Source organism: Neodiprion fabricii, chromosome 7 (assembly GCF_021155785.1).
Source record: "Neodiprion fabricii isolate iyNeoFabr1 chromosome 7, iyNeoFabr1.1, whole genome shotgun sequence".
In the NCBI taxonomy this organism is placed as follows: Eukaryota; Metazoa; Arthropoda; class Insecta; order Hymenoptera; family Diprionidae; genus Neodiprion; species Neodiprion fabricii.
Window position 1 is genome coordinate 21,098,499 of NC_060245.1, and position 18,743 is coordinate 21,117,241.

The 18,743-nt window shown below is 42.3% G+C and overlaps 2 protein-coding genes across 6 annotated transcripts; both read left to right on the top strand.

Moving 5' to 3' along the window:
• The first annotated feature begins 8,360 nt into the window (after positions 1-8,360).
• LOC124185978 lies at positions 8,361-10,170 on the top strand. Its single transcript, XM_046577256.1, has 3 exons — positions 8,361-8,557; positions 9,379-9,804; positions 9,869-10,170. Exons 1-3 carry the CDS (start codon positions 8,549-8,551, stop codon positions 10,091-10,093), a joined length of 660 nt encoding a protein of 219 aa, XP_046433212.1. The 5' UTR covers positions 8,361-8,548; the 3' UTR covers positions 10,094-10,170.
• A 968-nt stretch (positions 10,171-11,138) lies between these two features.
• Positions 11,139-18,622, top strand: LOC124186413 (probable cytochrome P450 49a1). 5 transcript variants are annotated; one of them, XM_046578119.1, is made up of 11 exons: positions 11,159-11,960; positions 14,126-14,259; positions 14,330-14,442; positions 14,543-14,659; positions 14,804-14,880; positions 15,023-15,218; positions 16,232-16,391; positions 16,497-16,666; positions 16,902-16,980; positions 17,983-18,222; positions 18,301-18,622. In XM_046578119.1, the coding sequence occupies exons 1-11, from the start codon at positions 11,747-11,749 to the stop codon at positions 18,319-18,321; spliced, it is 1,521 nt and encodes a 506-aa protein (XP_046434075.1). In that variant the 5' UTR covers positions 11,159-11,746; the 3' UTR covers positions 18,322-18,622. The 5 variants fall into 5 exon arrangements, with proteins under 5 accessions (XP_046434076.1, XP_046434077.1, XP_046434075.1 ...); XM_046578117.1 differs by having other exon boundaries at positions 11,166-11,960; positions 18,293-18,622; XM_046578118.1 differs by lacking the exon at positions 11,159-11,960 and adding an exon at positions 13,008-13,213 and having other exon boundaries at positions 18,293-18,622.
• Positions 18,623-18,743: the final 121 nt, after the last annotated feature.

The following is an 18,743-nucleotide window of genomic DNA, read 5'->3' on the forward strand; positions in this document are numbered from 1 at the left end:
TTTATTATGTTCACTCGTATCATATTTTCTTATAACTATTGGGGTGATTTAATTTTTGTGAAATGATAAATGGATATTTAGACCTTGGTCCAATGAACAAGCGATTAAATGTTGGAATAACTGCACCAAATGATTGCTTGTACCGCTTTTCATTGTGATTTTAAAATAATTTGAACCGTTCAATTTTCTGGTAATTAGAGAGAAGGATGTTGTTTTTTTTTTTTCTCAATGTGGCGGAACTCTTTATGTAGGCAAATTCTTCGTCGGATGATCTCGTTTCTCGCCTCACCGACGCTCGTCTAGTAATTAATTACGTCAAAATCCCATCGGCATACACACGCTTAAATCGGACCTTCGGAAATATCTCATTTCAAGGCGTACCCATTAATACCCTTCTAGATTTCCCAAGGATGCGTATCAGCGAAGTTGATCCGTGAATATTAGTACATCGAAATTACTTCGTCAAATTCGATCCGCCGTCTGCCCCTCGTCGATGCAGCCTGTAATACCAAACGCGAACTTCCATCGAGATAAACTGGAACAACTGCAGGCATCTGTCCTCAGGCTAAATCAATTAACGTCAGCCGAAATATCGCGGAGTAGTCGCACCAATATTTCAGAATTTCCGGTCAACGATGCGGTTTGCATTTTGCGAAAGACGCTTTTGCTAATTCTACACTGAGAAACATTTCATTTGTTACAGTAACCAGAAAAATTTGGTAAAACAGGTATCGTTAAAAAAACTGTTTGAATATTGTTGGAATTGCGAAAAACGAGGTATACCTAATCATTTTGCGCTATCGTCGATCCTTTTTTGGTAATTGCAACGTAAAATCAGTTTACGAGGCTTACTCTATTTTTTTAGTTAAACAAGACTTTAACGTCAATTTATCGTTGCACCAGCATTAAATTTTCGCAACAGTTGCAAGAAAATATAGCAAAAGTGATCGTAATGAGAAAGAATAGTAACGGATACTAGACTTTCCGGTAACACCTAGAAAACTAATTGTCATTTTCTACCTAGAACTATATTTTTCGATTGTGGTAAAAAATGAAAATAGTTAAGGCCTGAGCGGTAAACGGAACTAAAAATTTCTGTCACAATCAGTGTAGAAGGTTGATTATGCGTGAGCTGAAATTCTGGATTCAGTGTTTCTTCAGCGGATCCTAAAGTCAGTGATATTAGAATGATACTTCGGATAATCACTTAAATTCCACTCAATTCCTCGGTGTAATTGGGAAATTTTTCTACATCAGTTTTACCAAAATAACATTCAGTAAATCTACTCTGGTATTACCAAAATATGACTGATAGGTTTGTTTTTTTTTTTCACTTTATTTAATTTCAGTAGATTTCAAGTGTAATTTCAGTGTTATTCTGGTGGTGGATTTGAAAATTTTTATATCAGTGATTTTTCTGTGGAAATATGGTACGCTTTCAATACAATTACAGTGAAAATACCGGGTTAAAAAAGTTCTCAACTACACCGTGAAATCTAAGTGTAACTTAAGTTCAATATCAGTGGGACGTGATCCGGGAGTGATCGAAGGAATCAACCATACCAAATTTTATATACACCCCATATTTTCTCGGTATCGATTTTTCGATTCTTTACACGCAGTTCACGCCCTAAGATTAAAAATCTCCCGTATAATTTAACGAAGGCGAGTGAGAACGAGGAGATTCAATGGGTTCTCGATTCTACGAGCGTGTCGAATTCACAGCTCTGCACGCGACGCGGCGTATAAAAAACGGAGATGCGATGCGCGTTCGCCGGCGTATCGTGTATCTAGGGCATCCTGTACGCACCTGGCTGGCTTGCATATATGTGGTCTACATATCAGGAGGTAGAGTTACGTCCTTACGACGTAGTTCCATGTTGCGCGATACCAGAGCCAGGGATCCGATGGATTCCAGCTCCGGATTCGACGCCTCGATCGCCGTTAATTGTCGATTGTGATCTCGGGGCGTCTCGATGACGCCACATGATGGATTTTACACCTCCGTTACCGTCAATTTTTACCCACGGGCTACCGATAGTCAGATTTTTTACTTTACACCGCGATGATGAATCTGCATTTATTTTTTTTTTCTTTACCGCCGACGATTTTTCATTTCCTCGTTTTTTTTCTCAATCCGTATTCGATCACTGCTTTCTCGGGTGCTTCTCATACCGTCGTAAATCTTAATTTCTACACCGTTATGGCCAATCATCGCACCTTCGAAAATGACAAAATTGCAAAGATATCGCGAATCACGGATCGATAGATCGTTTGGAAATTACATACCCACGTACGTGGCTCGAGAAGTAATCATGATGTTCACGCCGCGGTCTGATTGATATACTTAACCGATTTATCGCATTGCATATCTGTTGTATCCGTGTGTGTGTGTGTGTAGCTCGTAAAGACGGTCTGAGCCTGTCAATTATCGACACTCCGTATCGTACGTGCCAGAAATTAGTATTGCTTCAAATTATCCTATTATTTTTTATTCTCTCATCTACTATCGATCTATTTCTTCGCGCCTCCTGACCCCGTCTAACGCTGATTACTACTTAGGTTGCTGCAAAGGAACACCTTGCAACTTTGATTTATGCACTTTCAGTTTTCTTTCCTTTTAATCAAACAGGTAAAATAATCGTCATTGTTTGAATTATACTAAATTGAGAAATTATGTAAATGCACCATTGTGCCGAATTTTCAACAATAACATTTCAAAATATTTTAAAGTAAACGAAAACTGTCCAACATTATACGAGTCTGTTACGATTAATTATAAGTTACCGTCTGCGCACGACGGCTGTATCGCACAAAAAAACATGATCGAAATTCCCTGAAAACGAAGTTGAAAAGTTGTTCTCGCGATGCAGAGTTAAAAACAGTTGCGAGCAAATAATGCTTGCCGTCTTGAATTGTACTTTCTACCAATTTTATTTCACTTTCCTTGCTTTTTCTCCCTCCCTCCTTTTTTTTTTACTGTTTTTTTTCTCGGTTTTTTTTCGCCCTCAATTATTTGTTTTCCTGCAGGCTAGAAAGAAACCGTGGTTTTCTTTGGGTAAACGTTGCGAGGAATTAGTCGAGGGTTACACAGAGTCAACGGAGGATGGCGAAAAGGGGTTGGGAGGGGGGACTGAGTACCTACGCCTTTAGTAAAGTCGAGTGCAAACTTTACACAGTTTGCTTTTCAATTTGTCGGTATTATCCGTTGGAAATGAGCGATTAAAAGTTCATAAGTTTGGTCCGGGGTGGCGAAGGGAGCGGAAGACGGGGTGGGACCAAAGAATGGCGGGGCTGGTCGATCGGCAAAAACAAAACGATAACGAAAGTATACCACCGTTGCAGAGAAACTAAAGGCACGGTAATGGGGAAGTTGGTAAACTCTAGAAGTTTTCCTTTTACTTATATGTGCCGATAGCGAGTATATGTATGTATTCATACATATATATATACGTATAGCACATAGAAAGTCGACCGTAGCTATAAACGAAGCTCAATATAAACCCACCGAAATTCCCGCCTTATGCCCTTACCCTAAAAGCATCACTCGTTGAACTTTGCAATTTTCGCAACACTCTGATTATTGGCACGATTTGCGATTTCGTTTCGATTTTTTTTTTCTCTCCATCTCTTCTTTTCTTTAGGTATTCGTTTTATTCCTTTCCTCTCACCGTCTTTCTCTCTCTCTCTGTCTCTCTCTCCCTTTTTGACGTCTCGCTGTGGTTGTTGATGAAAAAAAACTTCGATCATTCCACAGGTTGAACAATCGCTCAAAATCGTATACAACCTGCTTGAAAGTCTAGATGGATAAGCCTGCTAATTGTCAGTCGGAACGTGCGCCGCTTCGAGGCGATCGGAGATCCGCTTCCTCAATCACTTTGCGCGCGTTATGATATTGATTCGATCGGTTAGACGGATCCTCAGTAATAGTTACTCGCAAATTATCTTGTCGGTGTAACAAGAATATTGAATGAAAGTCGCCCAACACAATATATCGATTATCTAGCCCGCGGGATTCGCCGGCAACATGTGAGAGTGATACGATTCTGAAGCGCGATCTTTCATTTCATCATCATTCTATATTCAATTATCACAATGACGGTTAATTTGTTGCCCAATTATACCTGCTACCGATCGAAACTAAAAACATATGCGTAACAAACAAGAAAAAAAAGACGAGCCCAAAATTGAGTCACATTTCTCACGGAATTGAAACGGACTTTTCCAAATCACCGTAAAGTTCATTTGATGAAAAACAATAGTAGAGAAATTTATAATTGAAGTTCATCAATGTGAGTGGCAAATCTGATCCCGAAAAAAAAAAAAAAAAAAAAAAATTGTTACAATTACTATGGAAACTGGAGTCTTCGCAGATCCGTTAATATATTCTTTTTTTTTTCTCCTCGACGTTTTTTAGACGCAGGTATTTCCACACCTCGATTTTTGTATGATGGATCAGACCACGCGGAGAGTCTCGTACGGTATTCAGGAGTTTGAGCCAATGCGGTATGAACTAGTTCATCGGGTACGGTGAAAAGTGAAGGTCTCTTAGTCGAGGCAAGGTGATACGATCCGCCCGCGTTGCAGAAGAAGAAACATGGAAGAACTGACCGCGTGTTATTATGTAGTACATACCTCATAGCGATTGTGATAAAAGGAATGAAAAATTGCCGCGACGCGTTAGCGTCAAGCTCCGAATCTCTTCTGCCGACTTGACATCTTCTTTGTCAATATTTCAGCCTCGCCGCGAAGCTGTCCGCACAATACAGAGGAGCGTTCTGCTTTTGGTCCCGGAATCAAGAACACTTCGCAGGCGTTTATGGTGATCGTGGGTGAATGAGAGCGTCTTGTGCAAGTGTATATTCAAATGGACTCGTGCGAGTTTCGTTTTATTGCCACAATCCTGACACGCGTCCCGTATTACGTCCCATTCCAATACGAATCGTTTCATCTCCGGGCTGGAAACAATGTCTCCGTTTCCATCTCACCTTCTTTATTCGCCTTCTTTTTCTTGAGACACGAACGAATTTCCCATGCGTATTTTTTCCCGACCTGCTGTTTGTATAATTATTCTGATTAGATAGATCGTATCGCTCGAATCACGTACGTACGAGTCCAAGCAACGTGGAACTTCTGCGGCTTGTTCAAAATGATTATAACGTCGTAGACGTTGACTATTAACCCAGAGACTCGGCATGTGTGTTACAGGTCTACGTTTCAACAGGCCTTTCAAAATCTTCTATGCATGCCTGCCATTATATTAATGATGATTAGGATTAGGTAGAGGGATTTACAGATCCAGAATTACCGGTAATTGATACATATTATTAACGAAAATTGCTCGGTTATTATCGTTAAGAAATCACTTGATTTCTGATTCCGATTCCCAGACTCACTGTCATTCCGGTACGTATGAACACGTGCAGCAATTGTACATGTAAGTATAACGATTTCAGCGTTAAGTTCACAAAAAAAGTCAACATCGTTGTCTTTCCTGTATAAACTCGTTAAAAAGACCGATTCGTACTCCTTCCAGTCATCATCCAGCGCTGCTCATCCGAAGCATCAGCTGCCATTCTCCAGGCGCAGATAATAGCGTGCAAGAAAAGCGAATTCTGCGATCACTACAAAGCGAAGCACGCAACGGTTAAACTGCATGACGCTGTATATTCCCTCGGGTAATAAACGTTATACAGCGGGAGTTGCAGATTTCTCGTAACATCTATTTCCCCGTCAATTAATCCCGCAGCTTTCATCCTCGGCTCAGCCACAGTTCAACTCATAGCAACTACACGTACTTTGAACCGTCTGACTTTGAGCGCTGAAGGGATTTAATTATTATTTACACATGCCCGACTCGTGCGACGCGTGTTGCATTGAATGCGGTATAAAAATCTGGGTGCGGGTAAAAAATCAGAAGAACCAAAAGCAGAATGGTCAGAATTCCGAACATAAATATATCGAAAAATCACAATCACGAAAGAACAAATTGGTGAATCTTCATTAAGCCAGAAATAGAATAAAATAGAATATAAAAGTGTCGAAATTTGAAGTACTCATATCATATTAGAAGCCTAGAAATATAAGTTTATGATAGCAAAAGAATTTGTTTCATTCTGTATATAAAACATTTTACAAGTCAAAATAGATTAGTTGGATAGACTCGGAACGTGAAATTCTGGTGGTAAGCCATCTATGCGGTTACTTTCGGAATTCTGGATATGTGTTTCCGCCGTTTCTAGATCATAAAGTTCTAACTTTTATTTTTATAATATTTGGACATTTGAGAATATAAAACTCTCTACAAATTCGTTCTCTGGAATATTGACTCTATACATTATCAAATTCCGCATCTTTGAATTCTTGGATTAACGTTTTCCGAAGTAAGTGGGTTCGGATAATAGAGCCATCTACTAAATACATTTTAGGTGAACTGCAGCTTTTTATTAAGCATCGTTCGGGACTTAAAATTTCTGATAGTATCTGTTCTCTCACATTTGTTAATCGAGTTTATTAAATTCAAAATTCTGACCATTCTGATTTTCGGTTTTTCTCATCTCTCACCCTCACCCAAAAATCTTTGACTAAATATACAGAATTCAAAAAGCACGGAGCGCTAAATACCGCGGCGCTTACAAAGTCGTATCCGACGCGCCGAAACGGCAGTAAGATAATATTTTATGGGGTTGGGTTGTACACCGTGTTCCCAGAGGCACGATCAAAGGTGAAGATTTCCGTGGGGTTAATTCTATGTTTGCGTAGAGGGTTAAGAGGATTACGTCTCATTCGGCCTGTGGATATTAACCGCGTTACAAACAGACACACAACGATTTTCAACGACGGGAGTAAAGGGTGCAGGGTTCGGGGCACGCGCATTGCTTCGATGGACGCGTCGTCCGCTCTTTCAGGGTGTTCTGCGGTCACTGATATGAGAACTGGGTAATCCAGCTCCATATTCCCCGTTCTCGCTAATTGACCAAAATGTACAGCGGTCTTGGCGACCCGGCGACCCAAGTTTCAGAGGATGCGACGCTCTTTCCAACCTCCCCGAAGCCCGTTCTACCCCAAGACACATATCACGCAGCCCAAGGTTATTTAACGAAATTAAATCGCCGGGTCGGACCTGCAATGCTCACTCTCTACGCTCTGCCCAAAATAAGGGACTCTTACGAAATACCAAATTAATTTTACTTACCGGGGGTTCCCGTGGCGACGAAAATTCACCTTTCTCTCCGCTGCAAGGAAACTTGTGTGGAGGCAGAAGAAACAGCGATGGAAATCAGGCTGCAAGCTTTGAGTTGTATTTTTCGGATTTATCTGTGAAATATATCAAGCTACACGCTTCGGATCTGCGACGGTTTTTTCTTACTCGACGTAATTAATCCCAAGTCAGCGAGTGTTCGAGAAAACATGAAAATTCAAGAATTCAAGCTTACGATGAATTTTCTGAAATATTTGCCGCGAAAGGAAGAATTCAATTTTCCAGTTGACGTGGCGGGAAGAAGGATCCTTGTATATTTTTGACAGTTCTTTGATTATTTTTCATGTTTTCTTTTTCCACCCTCTAATTATAGAATCTGGAAAGTTTTAAAAGCTCCCAAGAAGCTTGAAAGAAAAACTTTCACGGACGAGGGGGAAAAAGGTCTGATTATGTATTCACTTCGGTAGAGAAAATTTCCGGAAGTCGTGGCAAGGCTTTTGCTGCTAGCGCACACTGCATGCCCTTAGGTAAAATAATCCGAAGAAAGAAAGAACAAATAACCCCAAATATTATGGTTAAAAACGTCGTGAATTTCGAACCGACAGATCCATTGACCTAAACGTACGTTGTCGATTACACAGATCCGCAACTCAGCGCATTCAAAAACATAAAATTTACCAAAAACACCCCATGCAACTGAAATCAAATACTGTTTTGCAGACCTGTGTTATTATCTGCGAGCTGAACGAAGGCGTTTAGGTTTCGCCTGGAACTCGAGACTGGCATAAATAGGGCCCGGGATATTGGAATCGGTTTCTCGAAGCCGTAGGCGGTTAATTTGTATCGATCATTACAGAGCGGGATACATCAGCAGGCCGGCGGTTTCGAGTAGGCAGACAGACGTATAACGCACGGGTTCTGACCCTGTCAGTTTCTGGTCCAGGCAGAGCTTAAAGACAGATATATGTATTGTACGCGTATGATATACAGTACCGTCCGAGTGGCGTAGCGCTAGGCGTGCGAGAGAATGCGTTACACGTAATACGCCTTGCCCAAATTGCACAACAGCCCGCGCGTATTATGCGGAGCAGCTGGTTACATAAAGCCGCATCACCTCGGGCATCGGTCCGCGGCCGCCTCTCCTCGAGGATGACGCCGATCCTCGCCTCCTGGGGATAAGCGGAACCGGGACCCCGACCTTGCTCGAGTTTGGACGACGCCGAAAATCTGGGCCCAGAAACCGATGGCTGCGACTTATAAGAAGGAGGATCATTTGCCAGGGAACGAGCACTCCTATTCCAAACCTCGGGGTGAACAGTTATACACCGAAGATTTGCCGGTCCAGAAATGCAGAAGGTAGGGTCTTCCTGCAGGGTCTCTCAGTGCCTCGAGTAACCGAGAGAGAAATCAAACTCCCTTCGTAAGCAGCGACCCAGTTCTTCTGGTCCCGATATCGCTTACGCCTCCAGCTGCTGCTGCTGAAGTCTGATTTTATCTGATTGCAGAGCTTAGATCACCGGTCAATCCGCGGTCCGCTTATACGCCTCTCGGTTGAAATAATATAATCGCTCCGCGAAGGGCGTAGGCTCTGTTAGTTACTTCGGGTACCATATATCAAAATTCGAGCCCTTTCGTAAGTGTATCACGTGTCGTTTATGGTCTGCACAGTTTGGTAAACACGCCTGTTGATCACCGAACGTCGAATTTCAACAGTATTTATACGTATATACGCGCCTTGAAATAACCACTGGAACCACCGAATGACGCTGCGTTATGAAACCTCGTTGTGATAATAAAGCCATTCGTGTACCGCCCAATCGATTCATCACCGAACCTTTCGCGCGTTCCGTAATTGATTCGTCTTGTAATGAAAGTTTCAACGACAAGGAAAGTGGTCCACCTCGATTTGGAATCGTTCCGCCATTCTGAACTTCGTCGATGGTAAATTCCAAAAAAATTTCTGAAATCATGAACCGATGGCAAGAAACCGTTCGCCAAATTCCGTTCGAATTCAATGGTAACCGTGGAAGCTGCATCGTCTGTTGAAATGCTCAAGCAGCCGCCATTTTGTATTCGGGAGTTCTGGGAGTTCCAAAACACGCAATTGCAAAACTGACTTTACCTCCCATAAACTTGCTCAGAACTAAGAAAACTTTGTTCACTATTCACCCACATAGATTTTCTTCGCCGTTTTGGCAACGCTGGCATCAGCGCAAGCCGGTATTCTACGTGACGATCAGCCAGCACCAAGAAACTACCTAGAACCAGAAATGCGGCAACCAAGCAGCGTCTACCTGCCACCGATGGTAGACGAGATGCAGGACGAATCCATGGGCGAAGACCAAGAAATGACGAACTACTCAGCAATGGAACCGAAAAACGTCTACCTGCCTGCGCCGGAACGCCGGTATCTTCCGGTATCCAATTCAGCACAGACATCCGGTGATTCGTGGGCTCCGGACACCTCGAGGGCTTCCTTGAAATGGGGAGAAAACTCGTATTCCATCAGTCCGTCAGCTGCAATGTGGGACTCTAATCAATACGGCAGTCAATCATCCGGCCAGCTGAACCTCCACGGCTATCAAGAAGGCTACGAAACTACGGTAAGTCGGTTTTCCTATTCGCCAATTGACCCGGCTTCTTCAGTTTCTTCCCTCCTTTTTTCAGGAACCGGCAAAGTACCAGTTCGAGTACGCGGTTAAGGACGACGAGTCCGGCAACGACTATCAGCAGAAGGAGGGACGGGATGGCGAACTGACCTGGGGAGTCTACTCTGTCCTCCTGCCGGATGGACGGAAACAGATCGTCGAGTACGAAGCCGACCAGCACGGCTTCAAGCCAAGGATCAGCTACGAGGAGACCAGGCAACGATCTCCCCAAGGTCCCTACTGATTTTCACATGTCCGAACCCTGTCTATGTATAACTCAAGCTGAATAAATAATATACGTGTATATTTTTTTCTTACACAAGTGATAATTACTTGAAGTACGTTTTTTAATAGTCCATTCAGACATCTTTACCGTAAATTAATTTCTCTTCTTTCGATTTTTCTTTCGGGTGGCCCCTCCTTTTAAAAGCAAATTAAAACACGAGTCGAGAACAAAATGAATAAGTCAGACGGGGATCAGAGATGGAAATAACTCTTACAAGCAGCCAGTAATACGCGACGGTAATAATTTTCCTGGCGCCTTGCACACCCGTTGCATCCCGTATGATTGTTATTATATTATGACCTACTGCACATGTAAACATTTTAATTATGAACCACACACACCAGAATGAGAGAACTCGCGCAATTAATTTAGACGCTGGAACAAAGTTTAAAACGAGATATTCTGTTTGTAATTTCGTATAGGGTAATTCTATTCACCAGACTTTATACGCACATAAAGTACATACATGCATGGTGTATATGCCCCCAGGAAACAATTAACCAACAGGGATGGACGTAAAAGTTTAACGGATTAATCAGCACGCGCAATCAAACTACTGCAAGTTACATTATCATTGTATTTCAACATGCGTCACAGATTATTAAAATAGCAGACTGCGCAGTTTGAAATGAATCTAAAGAGACGACCTCGTTCAATATCGTCTACGTCAAGCGTACCCTTCCATTCTCTCGGTCGATAAAATCAATCAGGGCTAGCTAGAGCTAACTAGATTTCAATATCTTTTACAGTTGGTAATTTTTCTTCTTGTTATTTTAACTACCGCAACGAAGATTATGACATAAGAATTAACGGTTGGTTATTATATGTATTGATCAAACGGTGGATGATAATTATCGTATCGAGTTGCGTATAATATTGTGATATCTGTCGGGTTTAGAAATCGACGATATTTATTTCATTAACACATAGGAAGTCTCAGAAGTATGCATTAATTAATTCAACATTGATAAACCGTGTGACCCCAAATCGCTTGTTGTTATACACATTTTGAAACCTTCGCGCATAAATGCGGTAACCGGCAGTATCGTGATTTCCCTCAACTGGATCGGACATCGTCAAATAGTTCAAGTTCAAACTCTGAGCATACCTCGGATTTTCATTTCCATTATCGATCGTTTCCATCGGTGATGAAAACTAGTATAAAAAAAGAACCAAAGTCCTTTTGCGAAAGAGAAAAATAGTGAAGTGTAGTCGAAATGCGCGTTGTAACGGTTAATGGGAAAAGCGAGAGAACCGCGACCGAATACAGGACGAGATTTCATAGCTGATCAAGTTTTGAATCCGGTTATCGTGTAGTCCTAAATTTTATTTTCCCACCGCAGTTAGTTCCATAGTAATATTTTCGTGGATTTGAGTCTTTTTTTTTTTATATCACGACCGCAATCCGGTGTTTGAAAATCGTCGAAATCCAGGCGGAAAATACCGCACGACTATCATCGAGCGTACATCCATAATCCGGCAGTGAAAATCCACGCGATAAAAGAATATATATCGACGAACCCCGGGAGAGCTTTGAGGAAAGTATAAATCGGTAAATCACGCGGCCCGTGTCGCAAGGCCATAAAACCCATTGATATACTCACCACTGCCATGAACGCTGGTGTGGGAAAAAAACTGGCCACTGGTATCGCCGCCGTGACCAACAACCACGCGCTGTTCTGTCACTCGGTAAAATTTCGCCAAGAAACTGACCGATCCAATCCGCAAACCCAGGATTTTGGACCCGCTCTGCCCTACGAAGCAATCCCTGGGCCTAAGCCGGTACCACTGATTGGAAATTTTTGGAGATTTCTACCCCTGATTGGTTCGTATCTTCCTCGCAGTTTACAGTGTCCCTGATACGGTTGCAAGCGGTGAATTCTGAAATGAATCAAAAGAACGTTAATAATAGCACTTTAAATGACCTTTAAGATTTCTGCATTCGCACGTTTAAACGTTGGGTCACGTAATTGGATTCTGTAGGTGCTAATTGATTTTTTTTTTTAATTCCAAATTAATTTAAGGGATTTAATCGCAATTTTAATTCTTTGGATAGCAATACAGCTTAAACTACAACTCTGAGAAACTGTAGGAGAAATGATTTAATAAGAAATTTTATTCCTCTTCCAATTTTCTAAATCTGCATTACTTATATTTTATTTTTATTCTACATTATTCAAAGGTTTTTTTAAAATTCTATTTTTCAACATCGATCTCAAATTCAAATTTTTCGCAATTTGGATTTTTGAAATATCACAATTTGAAGAAAATATACCAAAGACTCAATTCCACTTTCTTATGCTGAAAAAAACCATTGTTTCCAGACGTAGAACTGGTAACAAAAAAAATAAAATAAAAGTCCAGATGCAGAAATCTTAAGGTTTACGCACTACAACAGTTTTTCCATGGTATCTGCCGTGCCTATTCCTTTTCTCGCGTTTTGGGTATAACCTAAAAGCTCACCTCTCATCGTTCACATTGCATAATTGAAAGTTTCAAACGAGCGTGAATACGCTTGCGGTAAGTATTGTAATAGCTCTTAACTCTTCGGCAACGCAAGATTGTTTAATAATTGACCCGCGCGGCGGTACGGACAGTCCGTCGATTACCACCGGTCGAAGAATCTCAAAGTAGGTACGCTGGTTGAACAGCGAACGTACAAAAGTCGAGCAAACTGAATCGGTGTGGTAATTGCTCGAGTAATTGGTCCTCACTTTTACGACTGGATAGAGTTGGAGCGCCGCTGAAATTTCACAGAAGAACTTGAGCGCTTTACCGCTATTTCCAGTCGACGCTGCATCGACGCATGTGTCTGACCAAGTACCAGCCGAGTCCGTTTTCACTCGCTGCAATCGGTAGCCTCTGAGGAATCTGCCTCCGAGGTACCGATTGCAGAGTTTTCTTCTCACGGTCCCCGATGTCGTTCGATGCATCCGGCAGTAGTTTCAGTGGTCAAGTCACTGTATTTGCGTATTTGCACTGCACTCGAGTACGTTTGTACCGAGAATCTGTCCCGGGACCTTTGCACCGTCGTATCAGCCGCGGTTCAAGAACCGAAAAAGCGGTACATCTGCACCGGCAGGTTCCCTTGTCCCCGCCTATCAATCTTTACGCAATAACCAGAGATAGCCTCTCGAAAAGAACCACGGGCTGAAACCGAAATCGGATTTTCCATTCTCAGTGTCGTTCCACTTTTTACGTATGTGCGATATGATCTGAAAGTGGGTATAGTGGAACGTGGGGCACAAAAGGACCCCGTGAAATATTTTACCACAAAGAAAGAAAAAAAAAAAACAACAATTGTTTTCTTTAATATTGAGATATTATTAGATCTTGGTTTAATATACGTTCAATTAAAGTATGCAACATTCTTTTAGGACAATAATATTTTTTTTTTTTTATTAATGATATTTTAGGCTAATACCGTTTGCTCCAGAATATAAATTGCTTTGATCATACATATTGATAGATAATAATTAATGGTTCATTTAATACAGACAGAATTAAAGGATGCAGTCATTGAACAAAAATATATATATAGAATTTTCATTGCAATCCGTGGTTCCTTCATGCCCAAGATTTCTTTTTTTTTCAATTATGTTCGATATAGATCAAAACATAATCAGGTTTAGCGTTTGATAACTTTTTGAGACTGTGCATGACGAGTCGCATTGAGTGTAGCCAGTTATCTCGTAATTGCTTGGAATATACATGAAGTGTAATTATCAAGTTCAAAGGATCATCGGCGATAATTGAGCGTGGCTGCTCGATCGTTGTAACACACGTGATACGCGCACAAATTTGTTGACAGAGTGTAAAGTATGTTTATGAAATCAATTTAAGAGATTAGAAGGAAAACATGGTTATTTATACAAGATAGTGTTGGGTGAAAAAGATCGTCGTGAGGCAATAATCATACAGTCACAGATATTTTTAGTGCAGATTGCAGTTATTTATGATCATATTTTTTAATGCTTCACTCATTTACAGGTTCGTATCCAAGGGATAATCAGGTGGAGCTGGTGAAAAAATTGAAAAAGCGTTACGGGAAAATAATAAAACTATCATCGTTACCCGGAAGACCGGACATAGTGATCGTCTGCGATCCAAAAGACTTTGAAAAGGTGTGGAGGATAACAACTCGACAATTAACGCCTTGCGTCTTGAAACATTGATGAAAATTTTGCTCTTCAGATTTACAGAACGGAGGGTATCTGGCCGAAGAGAGACGCTATGCCCAGTTATAAATACTACCGAGATCACGTGAGGAATGATTTCTTCGACGGAGTTGGAAGCATGGTGACAGAGTGAGTATTAAATGAGTTCCAGAAATGGAGGTCCGAAGAATTAAATCCCAGACGAGTAGCGAATCCATTGAATTCCTTTCTAAATTTTTACACTCAACAGGCAAGGTAGAGAATGGCACTCGATAAGGAACGTGGCGAACACGCCAATGCTGAATCCGAAAGTGGCGTCTAAGTACATTCAGCCAATCAATGAAGTGGCTTCGGATTTTGTCGAGAGGTGAGCCGCTGTTTGAATTAATAACAACGCACCACGAAGGAGCTTTTGAAGAAAATGCGGAGAAGCGAAGAATATCGGCTCGAAAGTCCTCCCCTCTTCGCCTCTCTCCTTTTCATTGCTTATATTTTTCCATTCCTGTTACAGAATGACGAGAATCCGCGGAAGAGATGAGATGCTACCGGCAACCTTCAGCAACGAGCTTAATAAATGGGCTCTTGAATGTGAGTCTCGTAGTTTTGGTGCCCCGCACTTAAGTGGGCTGCGAAGCACCGTCGCCCGTCTCATGTACTCGAATCATTATTATTACACCGAAGGGATTTTATTTAATATACCTTCTTTCGTTTTCTCCTCCTCCACATTCAGCCGTGGCTCTTCTGGCGATGGACACTCGTCTCGGATGTCTAGACGACCCGGAATCTCCGGAAAGCAGCGACGCTCATCGTCTCGTAGAGGCTGTGCTAACCATGATGAAGCTCACTTACGACCTCGACGTCAGTCCAAGCCCCATGTCCGCCTTCCGGAGGAAGGAGTTCAATCGTGCTGTTGACGTACAAATCGAGTTCGTATTATAAAATTGCGATAAGGTAAAGGTACATCTTGAGCGTGTTTTGAGTCGGCGAACGCCTACTTCTGGTAAGGGTCCCTAGTCACGATAAAGCACGTTCAATTGCAGCCCCTTCATCAATCTTCATCGCCCTTACCAATTTCCCCGACTATCCCGCGAGGGTGTCCAAATGAAATTTCAGCTAAACGCGTTCGAGTTGGAGGTGTCCTTGTAAAGAGGAAAAGGAAGTGGAAAAGCTGCCCTCGAGTTTCGGGGCATAGAGATTGCGAGGAAGTCAGCAAGCTGCAAAACTTGGCTCATGTTCCGGAATTCTTGCCGCAAGCTTGGATTCTCAAAAGATTTTTTCATCAGGAGCGTGGCGACGTATTTACGCTGGCAGCGTCGCGGATATGTTAGCCGAAGATATATTTAGCCTCTCATCAATCATCTCTCCCTTGACAAGCCGCGGCAAAATTATTAAACGATGTGGATACAGACGGGCTTGGGTATTTCGATAGACTCCGGAGTCCCCGACAGTCTCTTGTACATCAGGCAATTAATTAGTTTTAATCTTCTTAGAAGGCGCGTAGCAGGTACGCGGTATCGCGATTGCGCCCTAAGCTTGCACCAAAGAAAACGACTCGATAATTAACACTTCGGGGCATTAATCGTTCTCAATGTAAATATACACCTGCGTACATACCTCGAGAGTTGTACGGCTTGGGTTTACTTTCCGTTGGGCCGAATGTTCCGTCCATAATACCATAACGAACGGCAAGTAAACCAATTTTGGAAGTGTAAACTCACGGCCTAATAGGTTCCCGCGTCGTGACTCAAACACCAGACTCCCTTCATTCACTTCAGGCAATGGGTCAAGTTTACATTTCGTCTCAAGTCGAGGGGTTGGCAACACTCGAAATCGCTTTACGGCTGTGCCAGAAGTCGGTTTAAGTAGTCTGAATTCCCTTCAACTTGTGTAGTCTTAAAGTCATCCGATCGGACTGACAGGTTTTCTTTCGCCACCGCAGCATATCCATGAAGTACATCAATCGGTGCGTGGAACGGATAAGCCGAAAGGAGGGCGAGTCATCGGAGACCCAGAGTATTTTGGAACACGTTTTGACCACGAGTAACAAGACCGTCGCCTGTGTTGTGGCTATCGACATGTTGCACGCCGGGATCGACACGGTGATTTTCTTCCACTTCTTTTTTTAACGCGAATGAAAATGTGGAAAGATGGAACGTCGAGGTCTGTCCCGTTTCATGTGTGTACCTTAAAATACGCTTTCCCAGACGGCGAGGTCGATGGAAAACGCGCTGGTGCATCTGTCGACAAACAGCAGAGCTCAGAGGTGTCTTCGAGAGGAGCTCAAGCTAGTTCTACCGGAAGTTGACTCTCCGGTAAGCCAGGAGGACGTCCTCAAACTCCCGTATCTGAAAGCTTGCATCAAGGAGAGTATGAGGTGACTCTACTGTATACATATTTAAACGCCGTCAGTGCACACAAACAGGCTTGGTGATTTAAAATTCACGATAGATCCGGAAACTCGATGTCTCTCCACTTGTACACGCTTAAATCACAGATGTCCGTGAAGTCCCAGCTACTGCTCCTCTCGTTCCATGCTTTCAATTGCTCATAGCTTGCTCCAGTCGCTTTTTTACAGTTTCTAGAGCACCCAGAGGAACATAATTTTTCAGAATCACCCCAACAGCAATCGGATCATTGCGAGAGGTTGGCAAAGACGTGGTACTATCGGGTTACCAAATACCAAAGGGAGTAAGTATGCGAAATTATTAATTATGCCACAGCGTAATCCCCTAATTGCACAATTAGTTTGTAGGCATGAAGATATTCCATGAATAACGGTTCGAAGTTTATGAATATTAAACTAATTCGTACTTCAGCGTCGCGAATTTCCACTCGATTTAATCCACGTTATTGCGAAGGAATTTCATATATCAGTAACCGACACCTGACGTCAATCGAGAATTTCAACCGTCGTACACCTGCAATATTCATGCTAAATACTCTTGCCACGGTATCGCGTTATCCTTAATCTGAAGCTTGCTCTCACGCTTCGTTCCGCATTTTGGCATCATTTTTTTTTTTTTTTTTTTGTTTTCGTCTTTCACTCACGTGATAACTTGTGCATCCGTATTGATGTCACCCCGTTATTCGCCCATCGCGTTAGTTTCGCCGTCAAATAAATTTAACTTCTAGCCCCACCAGTAATTCCTCTTCAAGGAAATAGTAAACATTTCTCTCTAAGATTGCATGAAAACTTGATTGACGAAGGTTGTTGAAGAAGCTGATTAAACAAAACAACAAAATCCCGACGGTATTGCCGACTTGATTTAAATTTATACAAAGTAAATCCACGTGTTCGCTGCAGTCCCATAATTCAACTGGCAAAACATCGCTATTTACGCGAGAGATTCAATTTGGGCGAACCTTGACGTTTGCGTAACACCGAGCGAGAAGTTAATTCATAATTGAGCGGTACAAATCTTTGCCTTAACTAATTGAAACTCGTATACGATATAATAACGGTTACCTTGAATTCTGGTTCTTCGACCCTGTTCGAGGCATGAATATCCGCCAGAAATGATGTATGCCTATGTGCAGTTGTTTTTTTTTTGTTCTCTCTCTTTCACGATTTGCAATCTGAATCCGGATACCACAGTATTCAGATTTTCTTAACTAATGACCTAAATTCTTACCTCGCTTCTTGGTCACCCGAATGGAGTTGCAAATTAATTCTGCATCGATTTTGCGCAGACGGTGGTGGCCATGTATCACGTTGAGGCGTCAAATTCGCCGGAGGAATTCCCAGAGCCCCAGAAATACCTGCCTGAGCGATGGCTCAGAGATTCAGAGGAAGCAGGTCGAGGTGACAGGGCGTACGTGCCATCCGCCAGGAACGCTAATCCATTTTCCTTTCTCCCATTTGGATTCGGTCCGAGAGCCTGCATCGGTCAACGCTTTGCAAATTTGGAAATGGAAATTCTACTCGCGAAGGTATACGCGCAGAGCTAACGCGTCCCGAGTCTGGTCTGCATAGCGTATGATTAATCGTCTCGATTACCAGATTTTCAGAAGATGGAAGGTGACGTATGACAGAGATCTCCAGTTCCAAAGTAAACTCCTATACGGACCGGCGACACCGCTGACTTTCCGTCTAATTGATGATTGAAAGAAGTTACACACTTCGTTTCGACCGTGTGTACGATGATTTAGTGGACGGAAACTAAATGGCCATTAAAAAAATGTCAAGAATCTGGATTATTAAGTGTTCCTTTTGAGGCTTAATCGGTTCTTTTGCAACTGGCCTTTGTTCACTTTGTACCGATGCAAATATAACCGTGTATGTTGAGTTTGTCCGAAGAATAAACACCAAAGGCCTTTGCCATAAATTGTATAAGAGTTGTTATATTATTCACCCTCACATCACGTGTGCGATAGTTGTAATTTTGCGAGTGACAAACGGGTCGTCAAGGCCTCGCCAAAGCGAATCAAGCACCTGGCCAACCGGTCGAGAC

Coding starts and splice junctions, on each gene's coding strand:
- LOC124185978 (XM_046577256.1), top strand. Junction 9,805..9,868: donor AAGAAGGCTACGAAACTACG/GTAAGTCGGTTT, acceptor TCCTTTTTTCAG/GAACCGGCAAAGTACCAGTT.
- LOC124186413 (XM_046578117.1), top strand. CDS start 11,747: ATGAACGCTGGTGTGGGAAAAAAACTGGCCACTGGTATCGCCGCCGTG. Junction 16,392..16,496: donor TGCACGCCGGGATCGACACG/GTGATTTTCTTC, acceptor ACGCTTTCCCAG/ACGGCGAGGTCGATGGAAAA. Junction 16,667..16,901: donor TGCATCAAGGAGAGTATGAG/GTGACTCTACTG, acceptor ATAATTTTTCAG/AATCACCCCAACAGCAATCG.